At 42.1% G+C, this 17,363-nt stretch overlaps 1 protein-coding gene across 1 annotated transcript in view; it reads left to right on the top strand.

Annotated features, from left to right (window-relative positions):
- Positions 1–13,336, top strand: part of kcnc4 (potassium voltage-gated channel, Shaw-related subfamily, member 4) — a 56,140-nt gene extending 42,804 nt beyond the window's left edge. The window contains exons 4-5 of the mRNA XM_080445353.1: positions 88–282; positions 11,672–13,336. Coding sequence (XP_080301479.1) covers positions 88–282; positions 11,672–11,739 — 263 coding nt within the window. The 3' untranslated portion in view covers positions 11,740–13,336. The remainder of the gene's footprint in view (positions 1–87; positions 283–11,671) is intronic.
- The last annotated feature ends 4,027 nt before the right edge of the window (positions 13,337–17,363 follow it).

Below are 17,363 nucleotides of genomic sequence, written 5' to 3'. Positions count from 1 at the left end.
ATGCCTCTATCTTTCTCTGGGCCACGGTGGTGGCCTCAGTAAAAGCTTTGACATTTACACTGCCATGTGTTACTCTCCTCCCGTCAGACTCCAAACAGAACGGGGACGCCAACGTGGCTCTTTCCGAGGAGGAGGTCTGCAGCCTGACACAGCCACTGTCCCCCAGTGACAAATGGTCCCTGCGTTGTTCCAGAGGACGCGACAAAGCTAAGAAAGAGGCCACCTGCTTCTTGCTTACCTCCGGGGACTTCTCTTGTCCTGGAGAGCCCACCATCCGCACTGGTAGGTTATGTTATGTAAATATCAATACGTAGATTGCACACTGGCAGGGTACATACAATGGCATTAAATATACGCTTCTATAGACTCAACGCCAAAAGACTGTTGGAGGCTGCTTGTCAATAACTAGAGGGGGAAAAAACGACCCACTTCCTTTTCCCAAACGTTTATCAACTCCCCCACAGACCCCCAGGTGACTGGAGGACACTGTTTCCAGTCATGATTCATTCAACAGTTCAAAGGGAAATCAATTACAGAGCTTTGTAGAACTAATTACGTCATCTATCTGTCTGTGTGCTCTAAGGCACCAGGCTTTTGTTCTGTCATTTCTTCAAAGGGTATGTTTCCAGGTAATGTGGTTCCATGACAAACAATGTAGAGTGTGTACCTTAAACGTGTTTACAAATAAATGTGCTAATTTTGTCTGCACACACACTACTACATAATTATGAAATTAATTCTAGGGTTCATCATTGCAGTGTTATCATACAATAACTGCACAATTAAGTCAAATGAAAATTCATACATTTTAAATATTTAAATTTTGATATCCCATATACAGCTACTATAATTCTTAACAAAACTATACTCTCTAAAACTATACTCTCTTATACCTGTACAGTATATGTATATATACCTGTATATGGGATGTAAAAAATGGAAATGATTAGAACTCAAGAATGACAGGTATGTTTTCCAAGATTAACCTACACTGCTGCTAACAAAGCAATCATCTCGAGCGATATCACCTGACATTTCATCACATTTTCGTAATTCAGCCCAAGAGTCAGCTCATTCAAATGGGTAATGTGGGTGCAGTGAATTATAAGGGCAATTTGGGTGTGGCAAAATCGACATTATCAAATATTGTAATGTTTTTGACCAAATACCTCTGACGATAATATCGTACTGTGATAATATTTCAACAACAGGTTGCGATGCAATGCGCTGTGAGCTTGTAGATCGGCTATTTTCGCTCTTTTTGCACATCTTTGAATGTAGAGCTCGCTGTGCATTAAGCCTATATGTGGAATGCGCCTTAACCACTATACTAGGCCATTGTCGACCCCCCTACATGGTCTATTTAATGCTTAACCCATTCAATCCGGAAACACATGTGTGTCATTGTCTCCGCCAGGCCGAAAGGCATGGCGAGAGAGTATGTTTTGCCCCCTGTCCGTCCGTCCGTCCGTCCGTCCGTGTGTCCGTCCGTGTGTCTGTCATTCTGTCTGTGGACAGCTAATCTCCGGCACCGTTGGCTTGCTCGCAGCGAAACTATGCACACACACTCCCTGGATGCCACAGCAGAACCTCTGCCGCAAATTTTTCACATGGGCCTTTTATAGCGCCACCAGGAGGCCGATTTGTGCAAAACATATTTTTTTACAGTACTCCTACAGATTCTGTCCAAAAATCCCGTAAATCGGTACACAGTATCTCTATAGTCATTAAACGAAACAGGTCTTTCAGATTTTTCATATTCCATCCTGATTGGCTAAAAATGGCTTCCAAAGTTTGCAGGAGTGCTCCGTTTTGAACAAAATGCCTCAAATCATGAACACAGCATGCAATTTCCTTGAAATTGTGCATGCATATTCCCACTATGCAGAGGAAGAAATGCCACTTGAAAATGTTCAAATCAGCCTCATGGTGGCGCTATAACAGGCCCATTCGTGTTTTTACCTATAACTGCACCGATCTGTGTAAAACTTTGTAAGCGCACTCCCACTAGAGGTCAAGGAAAAACCCTTGCCCTGCATTTTTCACATCTGCCTTTTAGAGCGCCACCAGGAGGCCGACTTATGTAAAACACATTTTTGTATATTACTCCTTTCGATTTGATCCAAATTTCACGCAAATCGGTACACATGATCTCTATAGTCATGTGATCAAGACGGATGTGTTTGATTTTTCACATTCCATCCTGATTGGCTAAGATTGACATCTAAAGTTTGCAGTAGTGGCTTGTTTTGAACAAAATGCCGCAAATCATGAATGCAGCATCCGATTGCGGTCAAACTTTGCACGCACATTCACACTATGTTGAGGAGCAAATGCCACCCTTTTGACATTGGCCTGTTATAGCGCCACCAGCAGGTCTAATTTAGCAAAACATTTTTTTTGAACAAAATGCCTCAAATCATGAATGCAGTGTCCGATTGCCGTGCAAGGCCTAAGAAGAAATGGCACCCTTTTCACATTGGCCTATTATAGCGCCACCAGGAGGCCACAATAACCTACCTGACCTGGCGGAGACTTGTGCTCCGAGGAGCACTTTTTCTAGTTTTAGATGTCTTTGGCTATTCAAAAATAGTAGATATACAAGGACATAGCACGCAAATACAGTACATAATGTTGGGGGTCCTTGACATGAAAAGGTTTGAGCACCACTAACATAGCAGGATTTAAAATACATTTGTTGATGCGTTCCCGGATTGAGCTTGTAGATCTACTATTTTTGAGTAGCCCAAAGTTTAGAATAATGGTTATAGCAAAAAAATCTAAAATGACACATTATGAGTTCTCGGATTGAATGGGTTAAACTAGCAGTTGTAGATCGATAGACAACTAAACAACATACATAAACAATCAGGATTGTGGGTCAGCAAAGAGGGATAACTCCAGGGCTGCGGTGAAACGAGGGGCTCAGGCCAGCTGCTCTGCCCAGCCAGGAGAGCTGATAGGCACAGAGGAGAAGTAGAGACAATCGTTGCTTGTCTCTGGTAGCTTGGTTGTAAACAACCTATTCATTTTAGGCAGTAAATAGGTCATGTCGTCTTTTTTAGATTTCTTTTTGGCATTTTATGCTTTATTCAGATACACAGTGAAGAGAGAGAGAAATGCGGACAGAGAACAGGGGAAAGACAAAGCAAATGGTCCTGCTGGCAAAGGAGTCAAATCAGGGACACGCTGTAGAAGGCATTCTGCGTCCATGTGGTATGAATTTCTGCTAGTTTAAAACTTTGTGATCAAGATCTGCTACTTCCATACAGTCTATTTCTACACCTCCGTATGATACACATGTTGACAGGCTGTCACTCAGCCCAATTTATTGCATTTAGCATCGCAAACTAGTGTCAACGCTGCTGGTGTGAATTAGAGTTCGACGTAACGGTCGGCAATGCTCCCACTAATTCATTTCAGTTTTGTTGTCATCCTGCCATCACTTTCTGCCTGAATGGCCTGTTGGATCTCTGATCTCAGCTCACTGAACTCCCCAAATGCCCCTTGAGAGAAGTGACTCTATATTTGGCAGTGATGGATTCATTTCTCACATCCTGAGAGCAATTTCACCCCCTTTAAAGAGCCTGACTCTTACCCACAGAAATGAGGCGCAGTTTACGGAGCTAGTTCAGGCCAGGCAACTCAAGGGATTGGGCTAACCGATCAGGTGACTAAGTCACATGCACTCTTCTCCTGGTCGGTGAGTTATAAGTAATGCTCTGCCTACCTATTCAGTCTGGTTGCGCTCTTCTGCTGCTCTGACGTGCGACGCTGCTGCTGCTGCTGCTCTGCTGCCGAGATCCTGCCGGATCTGCTGCCCTTGCTTGCTCCCTCTGCTGCTGCCCATGAAAGTCACATATTGTTCATGTAGGTGGTCATACGGCGTCGGTGTTCTTGGTTGATGGTTGTAATCATAGCTACTCAGCGGCGTGCTACTGGTCCTAATCGTGGTATTACTTTCTTTACTTAAGTAAAAAACTAAATTAAATTATGGCTAAATCTCTTGCTAAACGCTCAGCTCAAAAGCAGTAGCGTTCGTCATTGATCGATATCAGTATGGTCAACTAGAGTGTAGAAATAGAGTAACGACACGCTTGATTCCGCCGCAAAACTGGCTCCTTGGGCTATAGTTCCAAACATTGAGTTAGACGGAGCACTTCCGCATTCCGGGCTATAGTTCCAAACAATGGGACTGCCTCATTGAGTTAGACGGAGCACTTCCGCATTCCATTCTTACAATGGGAGTCGACGCTAGTGTCAGAACTCTCTCTATGGCACTGGGTTGACGGTAATTCACCAACAGTGTTGCTTAAGTTGCTATGTTTTCTTATCGTAAGCAACGATGGGCTCGGGGTTCTGTTATGGTCCCCAGTTTAGCGTGTATTTGTTCAAAGTAGTTCACTTTATCTCAAGATTGGGTTCTAGACCTGGTTGTTTACTTCTCTCTCAAGAGATGACGTCACCGATCTGTGCGCGCTGATATGGCTGGTAAGTACTGCTTGGTAGAGAGAGGGCATGGCTTCACTTTGTGATTTGCTTTGCTTGTTCTGGCTCTAATGTTCAGATTAATATCTTTATGTACTGGTTAAAACACGGATATGCTCAGTTGGCTGCATCTTGCTTAATTTATAGTTTAATGTATCATGGTTAGTTCAGTGGCTTTAGATGGTACTCTTATTCTGAAGAGATCGTCCACCGGATGTTGTTTGAGGCTTATAGTTGATGACCGAACACTTCTCTACCATGCGAAGGAGAGATGGGAAGCTAACTTGTGAGTAGCGTTCAAGAAGTAGTTGTTAATGCTGCTAGAATCTATTGAAATCGATTTAGCAGTTATCTATAGGAGGTTCTGTTTTGGCGTAGGGCTGGAACGGATGAACTATTACGTTATGGGATAAAGGGATAAGTTTGGTTCCGTAGTCATGCTGTCTGACTCTATGATTGGTTGACTTTTCTGGTGTAACCTGGGAATTGTAGTCTCTGCTCAAGCCTCCGGCGTCAGATCAGTGGTTATGATACAGGCAGAGAGATTTTATTCACGTGCCGATCGCTGCATAAGCTATATTTATTATTTTATGTAGTCTGCGTGGTAAAATAAATTTCAATCAGGCTGGATGGCATAAGATGTTAAGTAATCTCAGTAAGCCACAGCAACTAAAGCATTATATTGATAAAATTATTATACGTTATGAACTTGCTTGTGACTTGCAATATGAGTCAAACAGCAATAATAAGTATCACAGCGTAGGATTAATAAATGTGCAAGTCTAGTTGGTGTTAAATATCATAGGTTACGGGTCCGTTCGGATTCCAATCATCATTTAGCAGTATCTTTATCAGAAGGCTGCGAGTATGTTGTAAGGATGTGCATAGATCATTCTATGCTTAAAGCAGTCTGTAGTTGTGCAGACTGGCATTATATCGCGTTAATTTTAGTTATGGGCGGATAGTAGTGGTAGGGATGATTTATCTCCATGTGCGATGGTGGCTATAGTTTATCTCTCCTGTAGATATGTCTGGCATCTATTTGCAGAGTAGGAAATGGCACCAGACGTTGTCAATTCATGTAGCAGTTCAATTGCTCTAATATGTGGTGGAGGTAAAGTAGGCGTTTCATATTACGATGAAATAAACAAATGAACTTGCAGTGCAGATTAGACGTTGTTGGTTGCATTCTACCGTTGCTTATGCTCTTGTATTGCTAAATTACACTTGTTAAGGATCAGGATGAGCTAAAGGGATTCTCATTTTGCTGCATACATTTGGATAAGAGATGGTAGAGACGTTGTAGCACAGGCTAACACAGTACGTTTGCTTCTTTGTGGAAGCTTTAGATTGTCGTAGCACAGGTTAGCACAGCATGTTTGCTTATGTGGAAGCTTTACATTGTTTGTAGCACAGGCTAGCTCAGCATGTTTGCTTCTATGTGGAAGATTAGAGTGGTGTAGCACAGGCTAGCACAGCATGTTTTGCCTACGTGGAGGCCGAATTGTTAGCACAAGCTATCTCAGCATGCCTTGCTACGTGGATAGCTCTGGATTGTTTGTAGCACAGGCTAGCATAGCATGGTTTGCTTCCCACGTGGAAGCTTGAATTGTCTTAGCACAAGCTATCTCAGCATGCTCGCTACATGGATAGCTCTGGATTGGTTGTAACACAGGCTAGCATAGCATGGTCCTTCCGACGCGGAAGCTTGGATTGTTCGTAGCAAAAGCTAATTCAGCATGTTTGCTTCTCATGTGGAAGCTTGGATTGTTGGTAGCACAAGCTAAACACAACATGTTTTGCTTCCCATGCGTAAAGCTATCAAATTGGTTGTAGCACAAGCTAAACACTGCATGCTTTCTTCCATGTGGGAGGTACATGGTATATAGAAAAGTTGGTTGCCGAGTGATGTTGTCATGAGCATCAAGATTACAGAAGTTAAGTTATTGCAACAGGATAGATAGTGGGGCTTCAGTAGAGTCAAGATATCAGTCATTTGTCCAGGTTGGCTGGTGCGCATCAATTAAATAAATAAAAAAAATATATATATATATTTTGCCGCGACATATCTCGCAGGACGGATAAAAGAGGGACTCCGATCCTGGCTGCTCCTGTTATCAATAGTTACACTATGTTGATGGGCTCTTTGCTTGTCTCATGCTTATCAAAAGCTGGGTGACTGGAAGTATTTGTCCCCGTATAAGAGGCGCTGCTGTATCCGCCAGAGTGGGATGCTCACGGCATATTTAGCACCACATCAAGGTGTGTTCATCACTGGTGACGAGTGTTGCAGCGCAACCAGCAGCTTGCGGTGTGCGACTGACTGTGTCAGGATTGAGGCCACACTCGTGCATTGACGTGCAGCATGCGTCCCCACTCATCCACAGTGAAGCACGCACGATTCACCGTGGCTATGTGAGTGGCTTCAGGAAGTAAATTCCTGTCCCAGCTGTCTATAACGGCGTCATCTCGTCCAGGGTGGCTTATCATGGTAATTGCAAGAATAATTCTGCTTCTGGTTCTAGATTCCAGGTTGAGCTACCTACGCTCTTGGCGGCACTGTGAGCTCTCAAGGCAGCGTGAGAGAGCTACTTGAGATGTGGGCTTCTCAAGGTCTTCTCGGCACCTATGCTGCATCATCTACTGAGCTGCCTAGCCTCGCTGCTAAACTCTGCTAAATCAATTCTGCCAACCCTCTGGCGTCTGGCTCTGTTGGGCCGATCCAGACTTGCAACAGATGGCATTTCGTGCTAAATCTATTAGGCTATGGATGGAGAGGGATATCGGCGTTAGCTAACATTATTCACATGTCTAATAATCTGCGTCAAGCTCTGCAAGCTATAATTTAAGCTTGTATACCAAATTCTTTCTGCATCAACTGCTATGATGCTAATTGCTAACATGCTGCCACATGGCGCTTAACCCATTTAGACCATGGCCGATTCAAAAATCGCCTTCTAAATCTGACTAAATTCTGCAAACTTAGTTTAAAATATATATATATAAAATGCATGTTGCTATACGGTAAATGGCAACATGAACCCAAAATGGGTTAAATTGGTCATAGGATGGCCGGGCTAATCCAGAATTGCAATAACATTGTGTTTGTCTCTCCATCTGTAGGCCTAAACTTGAACCGGTTCACTGCAAAGCTGCGAGAGATCTGCTCAAGCTGCGGGCTTTCTCCATCCTCCGTATTGGTGTAGCTACACCTGCAGCGCTGCTTGCTTCTGCTTCTCTTAAATCTATGGGGCGAGGGTCCTCAGGAGCTTACGTAGATAACGTAGATATTGGTTAATAAGGATGACATTCTGCAGGCTAAAAGCTCATGAGTATGAGCGCGCTCGCTGTTCTATCGCTAATTCAATAAATGCTGCTCGCTTTAATTACAACTCGGGTGGATTGCCGGGGATTTAGTTATTGGTGACTTCATGGCGTTAAAATGTTGGGCTATTTAATATGTTGGGTTTAAAAATGTTGGGCTATTTAATATGTTGGGTTTAAAAATGTTGGGCTATTTATGACTATAGTCAGGCTAATATATTATATATATATAGTACTGATTCAGATGTTAAGTAAAGATAGCACGTCTTTACACACATAGTCAGTACACTTTATTTATTATGGATGATAAACAATAGTTATCATTCATCATAGGATGACTCATTATATATATATGTGTGTATATATATATATATATATAGCAGATTTCTTTGAAAAAGAAATAAATATAGAATGTCCTCTTCGAATCCGAGTTGGTGCGGCACAGCGTGGACGCCATATTAGGATACCGTCTAGGACTCCTGAATTCAGGGAGCAGCGGGTACCTGGATTCATCAGGCTCGCTGAACACATGGATGCATGCTGCATTTGTTTAGTTAAATTTAAAAATGAAATGTGAGGAACACTATCATGTTAGTAAGAAACAAGTCATGGAGCTCCACCATTCTCACAGATGGTTGGTCCGGCGTCAGGCCCTGTGCTCTCAAGCCGTTTTGGGGGTTCTTGCTGTTTTGGGGGTTTAATTCATTCCCTGTAAATGCTAATTGGCATGTAACATTCATTAAAATGTTATCCTTACATGGAATGAATGGATTCAGAGGCCTGACGCCAAACTATGCTTCCTCTTGTTTCTATACCATGCTCAAGCTTGCTAAATATATATTGCTAATAAATATATATTCTAATCCAATCTAAGAGTTGTCTGACTGAAATGAGGCGCAGTTTACGGAGCTAGTTCAGGCCAGGCAACTCAAGGGATTGGGCTAACCGATCAGGTGACTAAGTCACATGCACTCTTCTCCTGGTCGGTGAGTTATAAGTAATGCTCTGCCTACCTATTCAGTCTGGTTGCGCTCTTCTGCTGCTCTGACGTGCGACGCTGCTGCTGCTGCTGCTCTGCTGCCGAGATCCTGCCGGATCTGCTGCCCTTGCTTGCTCCCTCTGCTGCTGCCCATGAAAGTCATCCCACCCGCCTCCCCGGCATCCACCTGTAGGCTCTGTTTCTAGATCCCCTTGGGGGTTTAATTCATTCCCTGTAAATGCTAATTGGCATGTAACATTCATTAAAATGTTATCCTTACATGGAATGAATGGATTCAGAGGCCTGACGCCAAACTATGCTTCCTCTTGTTTCTATACCATGCTCAAGCTTGCTAAATATATATTGCTAATAAATATATATTCTAATCCAATCTAAGAGTTGTCTGACTGAACTAGACTTAACGATTTACTGTTTACCCAGCATGTAACACGTTCCCATGATGCAACCTTTTTTTCTTTTCTTTGCTCATTATTACACCAGTGTCAAGGAAAAAAACAACAACAGAGAAATGGGGCACTTAGTGAGCTCCTGGCGAGGGTATCCCATTATGTTTTTCAACAGCCCATTAAAGGGTAATTATATTTCAATGTGTCACTTAAAAGCCTCCACGGTCCCCTAATGTGTTGAGTGTTGTAGATCGGTGTATGTTAATGGCATGTCAGCATACCCTGATAAAAAACTTGCAAAAAGAAGGGATATGAGTGGAGATGTTGTGATGGGCGGTAATGGCTGGGGCCTGAGAAGACAGGTAATTCCCCTTGGCAGTCCAGAGACTGATTGACCCCGATGGCAATCAATACAGCGTAGCTGAGTAGCTCTATAAGCATGACAGCACAGGGTTGCATAAGTGAAAGTAAACTGTGGATACAGAATTAAGCAAATAAAAAAGGATGTGATATATGCCACTCTGTCATAGAACTAGCAATGCAAAAATGATGACACCTCCCATCTAGCACACACATCATACACACACGTAGCCACATGCATGCAGGCAGACAGACGTGCATATACGGTGTACTGGGGAGCATCATTGCTGACTGAAATGTTACCGTTCCACTCACACAACATGAATGAAGCATGGGATCGGCAGTGGCTAACAATTGTGGGCTTTAACTATGATAAGAACAAATGACATGGTCAGTTTATGGCATTTCCAGGCTAGCTCTCTGCTGATCCCAGAGACAGAGACAAAAGCACAGGAAATCTGAGCAACCAGATGACCTCAGAAGTAATCAGAGAGAGAGAGAGAGAGAGAGAGAGAGAGAGAGAGAGAGAGAGAGAGAGAGAGAGAGGGGAGGTGTAATTCAATCCTGAGCCTTGTGTCTGGTGAATATGTGGATAATGACATCCCAGTCTATTACAGGAGAATATCACACATACACAATGCATTTTCATGCACATTAACTGGGATTGGGTAGTGGCTATGCATTATTGAATAACAATATTAAAGCATTTAATTCCATCAGAATTCACTGCAAAATCTAAATAATTTGTTTATAAAAATGGAAGTGGCTGTTCAAGGCATTGCACTGATGCACTCACAAATGTCTTGAATTGGATCCCTGGAAATTGATTAGTTCACCGCACAATGGCTCTGCTCACTGGATTGTGCCCATAGGGGATGGGTTGGGTTCAGGCTAATTCCAGGATTACATAGGATGTAGGATGTACAAGGAGGGCAATATGACAGGAGGGGGGAAAGGGTAGATGGATACAGCATTTCTGAAAATACATAGATGTTTATCAGACTCTGGTAAAACCTAGCCGGTCCTCTGGTAGAAGCACAAATATCGATGGCGGAGTTGAAATGCCAAATGTTGTGACAAGCTGCCTGTTAAATACTGCATTAGCCTCCGCTGTCACAAGTTATACTGTATGACTAAGATACAATGCCTCTTTGTTTATAAAGCAGGTTCTCCCAGTGATGAAACAACTGCCTATTCACTACCTTGAGTGTATAATAAGGAGGCAAACCATTCAAAAAACAGCAAATCTATGGAGATGCAGGGACTGGCTTATGAACAGGGATTGGCCGCTACATTCCCAAATGACTCCTTCAGATGATTGCCACTAATTGGCCTCCATTAGCAGCATGGTTGGTCACAGCTAAAGGCTTCCGCCGATCTTATCTGTGCAGTTATGATCTTCCGTTCATTCTTCCAGAGGCTTGAAGCCATTCATAGTTTTTTGACACATGGTCCAGGTAAAGAGAGCAGTGTCATAATGCTGTTCTCCGATCAGGGGGTTTATAACCTTTTCAAGTAGTCACAGAATATTTATCTCCAGTATGATCGATCCCCTGATGGTTGCTAATCACGGAGGGTTTCACTGTGTGGTTTCACAAATGTCAACGAGGTCATCGCGACCTCGTTGACATTTGTTGTCAGCCTTTGAAAATAGCATGTCTCGACCAAAAATACATAGTAAAAAAAATAAATACACAGGAGCCGAGATACAGCATTTTTAAGTAATAAGTTAACCAGGGAGTGAATGGAGCAGTAAATCTTCGGATCGCGTTATCTCTGGTTCTGTGTGAAAAAATAAAATAAAAAATCATGTGGACCGTACCAATTGACTCGCGTCCATGGCAGTAAAAGAGTTAAAGGGGCATGGTTAACAGTACCTTACACAAAATTCACTGAATAGCCCAGATCTATTTCCTAGTTCATACACAGTCAATTCCGCCGATCTATTTTTGCCGAACGTTCACCTATTTTCCCAGAATGTTCGTCTATTATTATGACATGCCCAGAATAGGGACACTAGGGTCCAAACTGGTTAACACGGAGGACCTTTCTGTGTATCATACAACATTGTTTGATCTGGTTTCTTTCCATTCTGTGTGTTTCCTCTCAACAGAGAGCTGCAAGGACCTCCTCACTGCCACAGGAAACTACGTTCAGCCAGAGGTCACCACTCTAACCTGAATGCCATTAGCTACAACAAACAAACAGAATGTTGAACTGACTGAATGGTGACACGACTGGGTTGGAGATCGAGCTCTGAACCCCTCTAGTTGGAATGAATGAACTACAGACCAGGCCTTTGTTTATTCAGGAGAATACTTAATGTGTCATAATAACACCCAACTATTTGTTGTTGAATATCATTCTGCTCAGCTGCCTCTTGATACATATACACACCTACAGCATATGTTTTAAAAACATTTAGCATGTTACTGCATGACACAACATTTTATGATCATGTACCTTGAAAATGACTAACATCCATATGCTTATCATCTAGGGACATACGTATGTCCCCTTGTTTTTGATCTGAGGTTTTTGTCAGGAGTTTTAATCACCTGGCAATATTTTTTAATTATGAGATATTGCTACAATATCATGCATTTGTGAACAAGGTTTTACTATGTACGCAAAATAAACATTAAAAAAATATATATGTAAACGTGTACTGGACGGCGAAATGTAGTTCTTTTTGGAACTCTGCTAACTTTGATGTCAGTAAAATTCACCTCTTTAACCATAAATGTTCTAAATGTTGACTAAAAATGCCAGTTATGTTAGATGGCACTGTACCGTAAACGCGTTACTGTGAACTAGATTAGAAACTTAAAAGTTGTTATTCAAAGATGTCTCCCAGTGAAATGGATCCACAAAAATGGAACGCCCGATTAATGTGTGTTTTGATTCAAACCAAACAGGTCGGTCTCTGCCTTCCATCATGTCAGAGGTATTCAACACAAACCACAGGGACAACAGACAACATTAATCAACAGACAGCATGTTATGAATGCCACCCAGGCAAAACAATGCCTGTGGCCGTTTCTACGAGAGGGAGAATCTATGGGATGTTTTTGTCTTTCAACTACAACTACATAAGCATCATACCTGGTTGAGAAGGGACCAAATGTAAGCTGTTATTACAGTAGATAACATGGTAGATTTTCGTTACCATCATTAGTGAATATGTACTGTAGTAAGGATGCATACTGTGGCATCGGTTCCAGTTTTGTGCCTAATGTTCAGTAATGGAGCTTAAATGTGTGCAGCTATGTACTTGTTTTGTTTGTTGAACACTTTGAAGTTTTGTCAGTTGTGTACAAGCCATTTACACAGTACATGTTTCCGGGGAGGGAGCAAAAGTACTGTGGTTTCTTTCACTGGTGACTTAATACGTATAATCCTCATGGTCTGCCATAGTTGCCTTATGTTCTGATAAACCAAGGGAAAATCAATGATCTCAATTAGACTTCAGCCCCATTTTTTATGCTGACAAAAGTCTTTAAGAAAAGCACAGTTGTATGTAGCAAAATAAAATATATGAAATGATTGAAAAGAAAACCTGTTGCTATTAACATGACACATTCTGAAATATCTTTATAATCAATCAATGGTGGAATGGTAACTTGTCCACTATTGTTTATTTTGGACAAAGGGGAAGGAGGCTGTGGGTCTGTCTCAGATGTCCTGGTTATGGGTCATGTATGGAACAAGTGGTTGTCTTGGATCGAATCCCTGTCAAGCTGTCAGATGTTGTGTGTCCGGTGCAAAGCACTGGATATCTTGTACCATGTAACGTAGGCACGTGTTTCTATGCAGGAATACAAATAAAATCAGATTTCCCCCTTAGGTGTCGATTCAAAGTGTATTATTGTATGTTCTAAAGCCGCATTTTTTATATTCATGTGATGTATGTATTTTTCACCCTATTAGAACATTTCCATTTCATTCAAATGTTCGCCCACACACAGTTCAATCTGGAGTGTTAATTTAACTCTTGAGTGTTTTACCCACAAAGTTAAATGAACACTCAGGATTGTACTGTGCACGTCTATTTAAAGAGACAGCCCAACTATAGTGTGGTTGATCATGGCAATGTTCCAGAGTGGTGTAAGAAGGGAAATTGCAGTCATGCCTCCCGCTCCCCCCCCCGTGTCTGCATGATTATGTACTGAAGGTGTTGAGATGGAACACAACGCGTCTCCATGGAGATTGGGGACGGCGGGCAACGCTAATTACTGCTCAGCTGTCTCTGTATTTGACATGCAATGCATGCAGAAACACTCTCACACTGACACTTCAGATGAGCACACTCTCACCCACACACACACACACACACACACACACTGATTCAATGACTCATGCCACATGCACATGCACATGCACAAACATACGCACAGTTAAATGTCACCGCACACACAGGACACCAGTGCATGAGCACACTTGCGCACGCACTCACGCACGTGCACACTCACACAAAAACGCACTTTGGCTCATGGTAAGAATATCATTATTGCGGTTGAGGAATGTTTTGATGTTAGGAGACGAAGTAAAGAGTGCACAGTGGGGACAGCAGGGATTAGACGACATCGGTGTGTCACAAACTTATATTAAAGCCTGTGTGAGTATGACATGTCCTACTTTCATACTAAAAGCGGATTTTAGTAAGCTAATTTTTTTATGTTTTTACACCAGTCAGAGAGGCCCATACCATTTATACACATTTAAGTATCGCCAACCTACGGCTCTTTAAATTTAGAAATCAGATCGGTAAAGGATCTTCTGCATATATAGGGGCATTCCAATGGAACAACCTGGACACAGTGATTACATTAAACCCAAACCTGAGAGCACTTAAAGGTAGAACTAAATCCTGGCTACTTGATAGGGTAGCACAGTGGCGCAGCCAGAACGCTAGTATAGGCTGGGCCTAGGCAGGAGCGGGTGGGCACGCATGCACACGCGCGCAGCGCGCATGCATGCGTCCCCGACCTTGCGGTTTTGGGCGGATTTGGGGCGTTTTGTGGGTGTTTTTTTGTTACTTTATTTCGGTTTTAGGGTTAGGGTTAGGTTAGGGTTATGTTATTTAATTCGTATTTTTGTCTGATTTTACCGAATCATATATAAAAAAAATAATTATAAAAAAATGGCTGTGCCCCTGGGGTAGCAGACTGAACTTACTGTTATTAGATTGTTATTAGATCCTAATTATTGTCTTATTTTAAATTATTGACACAATCTCACTTTATTTATTTGAGAGTATATTGTTTGAACAAAGGATTTAAGGTATTTTAATTTTATTTGCTACTACTTGATTTAACTTAGCTTTTAAAAATGTCATAACTGTATTATTTATGTAGAGTATGTTCTATGTCTCTGTTTTCTGTGAGAGGACCACAATGAAGCTAAGTTTCTGACTTTATTGTGTTTTTTATCCTCAATTGTCTTTTGGCCCTCAAGTGATGGTTTCTAGCAAATAAATCAAATCTGTCAGAATACAGGGTGACACGAGGGTTCACACACTCTCATTGTTAAATTGCCACTCAGGAGTTTGCGGTGTTGTTTGTTACTGCTTTTGCCATACTGTGTTCATGCATAATATTTTTAACACACACACACACACACACACACACACACACACACACACACACACACACACACACACACACACACACACACACACACACACACACACACACACACACACACACACACACACACACACACACACACACACACACACACACACACCTTTTAAGTGGTTTGAAGGCATCTGAGCAATAACATTTAAACTCACATTAGCATTAGCACAGTGGCATGTAGTTTAGTTGTACTACAATCTTATTGTCTTGCACTTCCACCATACGGGATAATGGATTGAAATGGCTTGTATTCATTTTGTATAAATTAGGCTTATAAGTGCATGGATTGATTTTGATACACTATGTCAAACATGTTTAGAGCTATCAAAAGCTTTTCTTCTTTTACCATGTAGAAGGATTCAATTAGAACTAAGGATACATGCATTTTTGATGGCTTTAATTATTTCCTTTGACTTTAAAACTGAAAGTGGTGGGAATCCTCTTTCATAAATGTTAACTCTTATTCCACATTATAAGTACTCTGTTTGCGGCGCTGAATGCTTTGGTAAGCAAAGTACTTAACGAGGAAAATAATCCTCCCATCTGATACAATGAGTGGGGAAACTTAAAGCTGCCCATAAACCCACATCTTTGTTGTTTTTAATGTCACTCCAGAGTATTCCACTGCCAAAACACATGCACATTTATTTTATTACAAATCCCACACCTTTTTTCATGCAGTCATACTCGCCATAGTGAAGGCATGATTGTGTCTGACAAATTGAAACCCCCTGACTATGTGCGAAGGATTTTTCTGGCACACTATCAGAATATCAGGTATAATTGGTTCTGACCCAGTCTATCGGTATTTTCTCTGCCCCGCCCGACACACACGCACACAGACACACACAGACACACACACACACACACACACACACCTCTTACTGAGGCACAAACGAAAGGAGGGAAGAAACAAGAGGCGTAATACGGTTGCTATGGTGACAATGCTTTTAAGGTGTTGGAGGTATTTATTTCTCTCTCTCTCTCGCTCTGTTCTCTCTATTCCTACAGCAGCTAACACCCATTAGCCTCCAGGACCTCAAGTGTGACTTGGTTACGTGCCAGTGTCGCGCACCAAAAATAGCCATTCACAAGCTCACAACACAACGCGTCGCAGCATGGCACATTGTGAGCTTGTAGATCTGCAATTTCTTGGTGTGCAACACGGGCGCACAACCAAGTATAAAACGGGGGTTAGAGAGCCTGTAGCCACACTGACACTCACTATCCACAGCATTATGTGAATGTGGGAGTCATGTGTCATTTTGCTCCCCAGCCCCCAGGCCAAACTCACACATCTCTTTTATCCAATCGATTCAGAGGGCAATTAAGAACCGTTGCTGGGGAGCGCCCCTGGTTGACTGGACAGTGCGACAACCACGTAATCCCAACGTCCCTGCCCTGAATCTACCTCCTCTCTGCCCTACTTGGATTGCTGTCTTTTCCACTACTGCCCTGCCCAAGTACTTGGAATGCTGTCTTTCTAGCCTTAAATAAAAGCAAAATACAACAAATAATGATTTTCTTTTAAATGGACGTGTACAATATGTGTCACCAGTCATTTTCCCCGGAAGGGGTTTTGCTGATCTTCTTTGCCGTTTGTAATCTTTGCCCAGCTTCACATTCTGCAGGTGCAGACATTCACCATAGGGAGCTCCTCTGTACCAATGAACAACTCTATTGGAGCCATTGTTGTGGGTTAATATGTTCCTCAAGGGCATGCATTGATGCTACAATATCAGGTAAGGTAATGAAGAATGTTTCCTACGACAGTCTTCTCCCAGATTCTGCTATTACATGAGAATTTGAGCTAGTGGCTGGGAAGCCCACTTCTCCAGCCTCTTCGACTAGCTGGCTCTATTGTGCAAACATTTCAAATAATTACACGGTAAGGCAAGTTTATACCACATTTCAACAACAAGGCAACTCATAGTGCTTTACAAAAAAACATTAAGAGCATTACGAACAAGTGCAATAGAAAACACATTAGAAAAGGCCATTTGAATACAGAATAGGGTGAGAGAATAGAAAGAGAAGAGTGAATAGAACGTAAGAATAATGTAAAAGAAAAAAGTGCAGCACAAGAAATTAATTTAAAAAACACAAGAAAGGACAAAAAGGCAAAATCTTCAGCTTGGATTGAAAAGAACAGATCGACCAATGAGG

Source organism: Gymnoscopelus braueri (assembly GCF_963280865.1).
Source record: "Gymnoscopelus braueri genome assembly, chromosome: 12".
Classification (NCBI taxonomy): domain Eukaryota; kingdom Metazoa; phylum Chordata; class Actinopteri; order Myctophiformes; family Myctophidae; genus Gymnoscopelus; species Gymnoscopelus braueri.
Note: the sequence above shows the minus strand (reverse complement) of the source record. Positions and strands in the feature narration are given on the sequence as shown.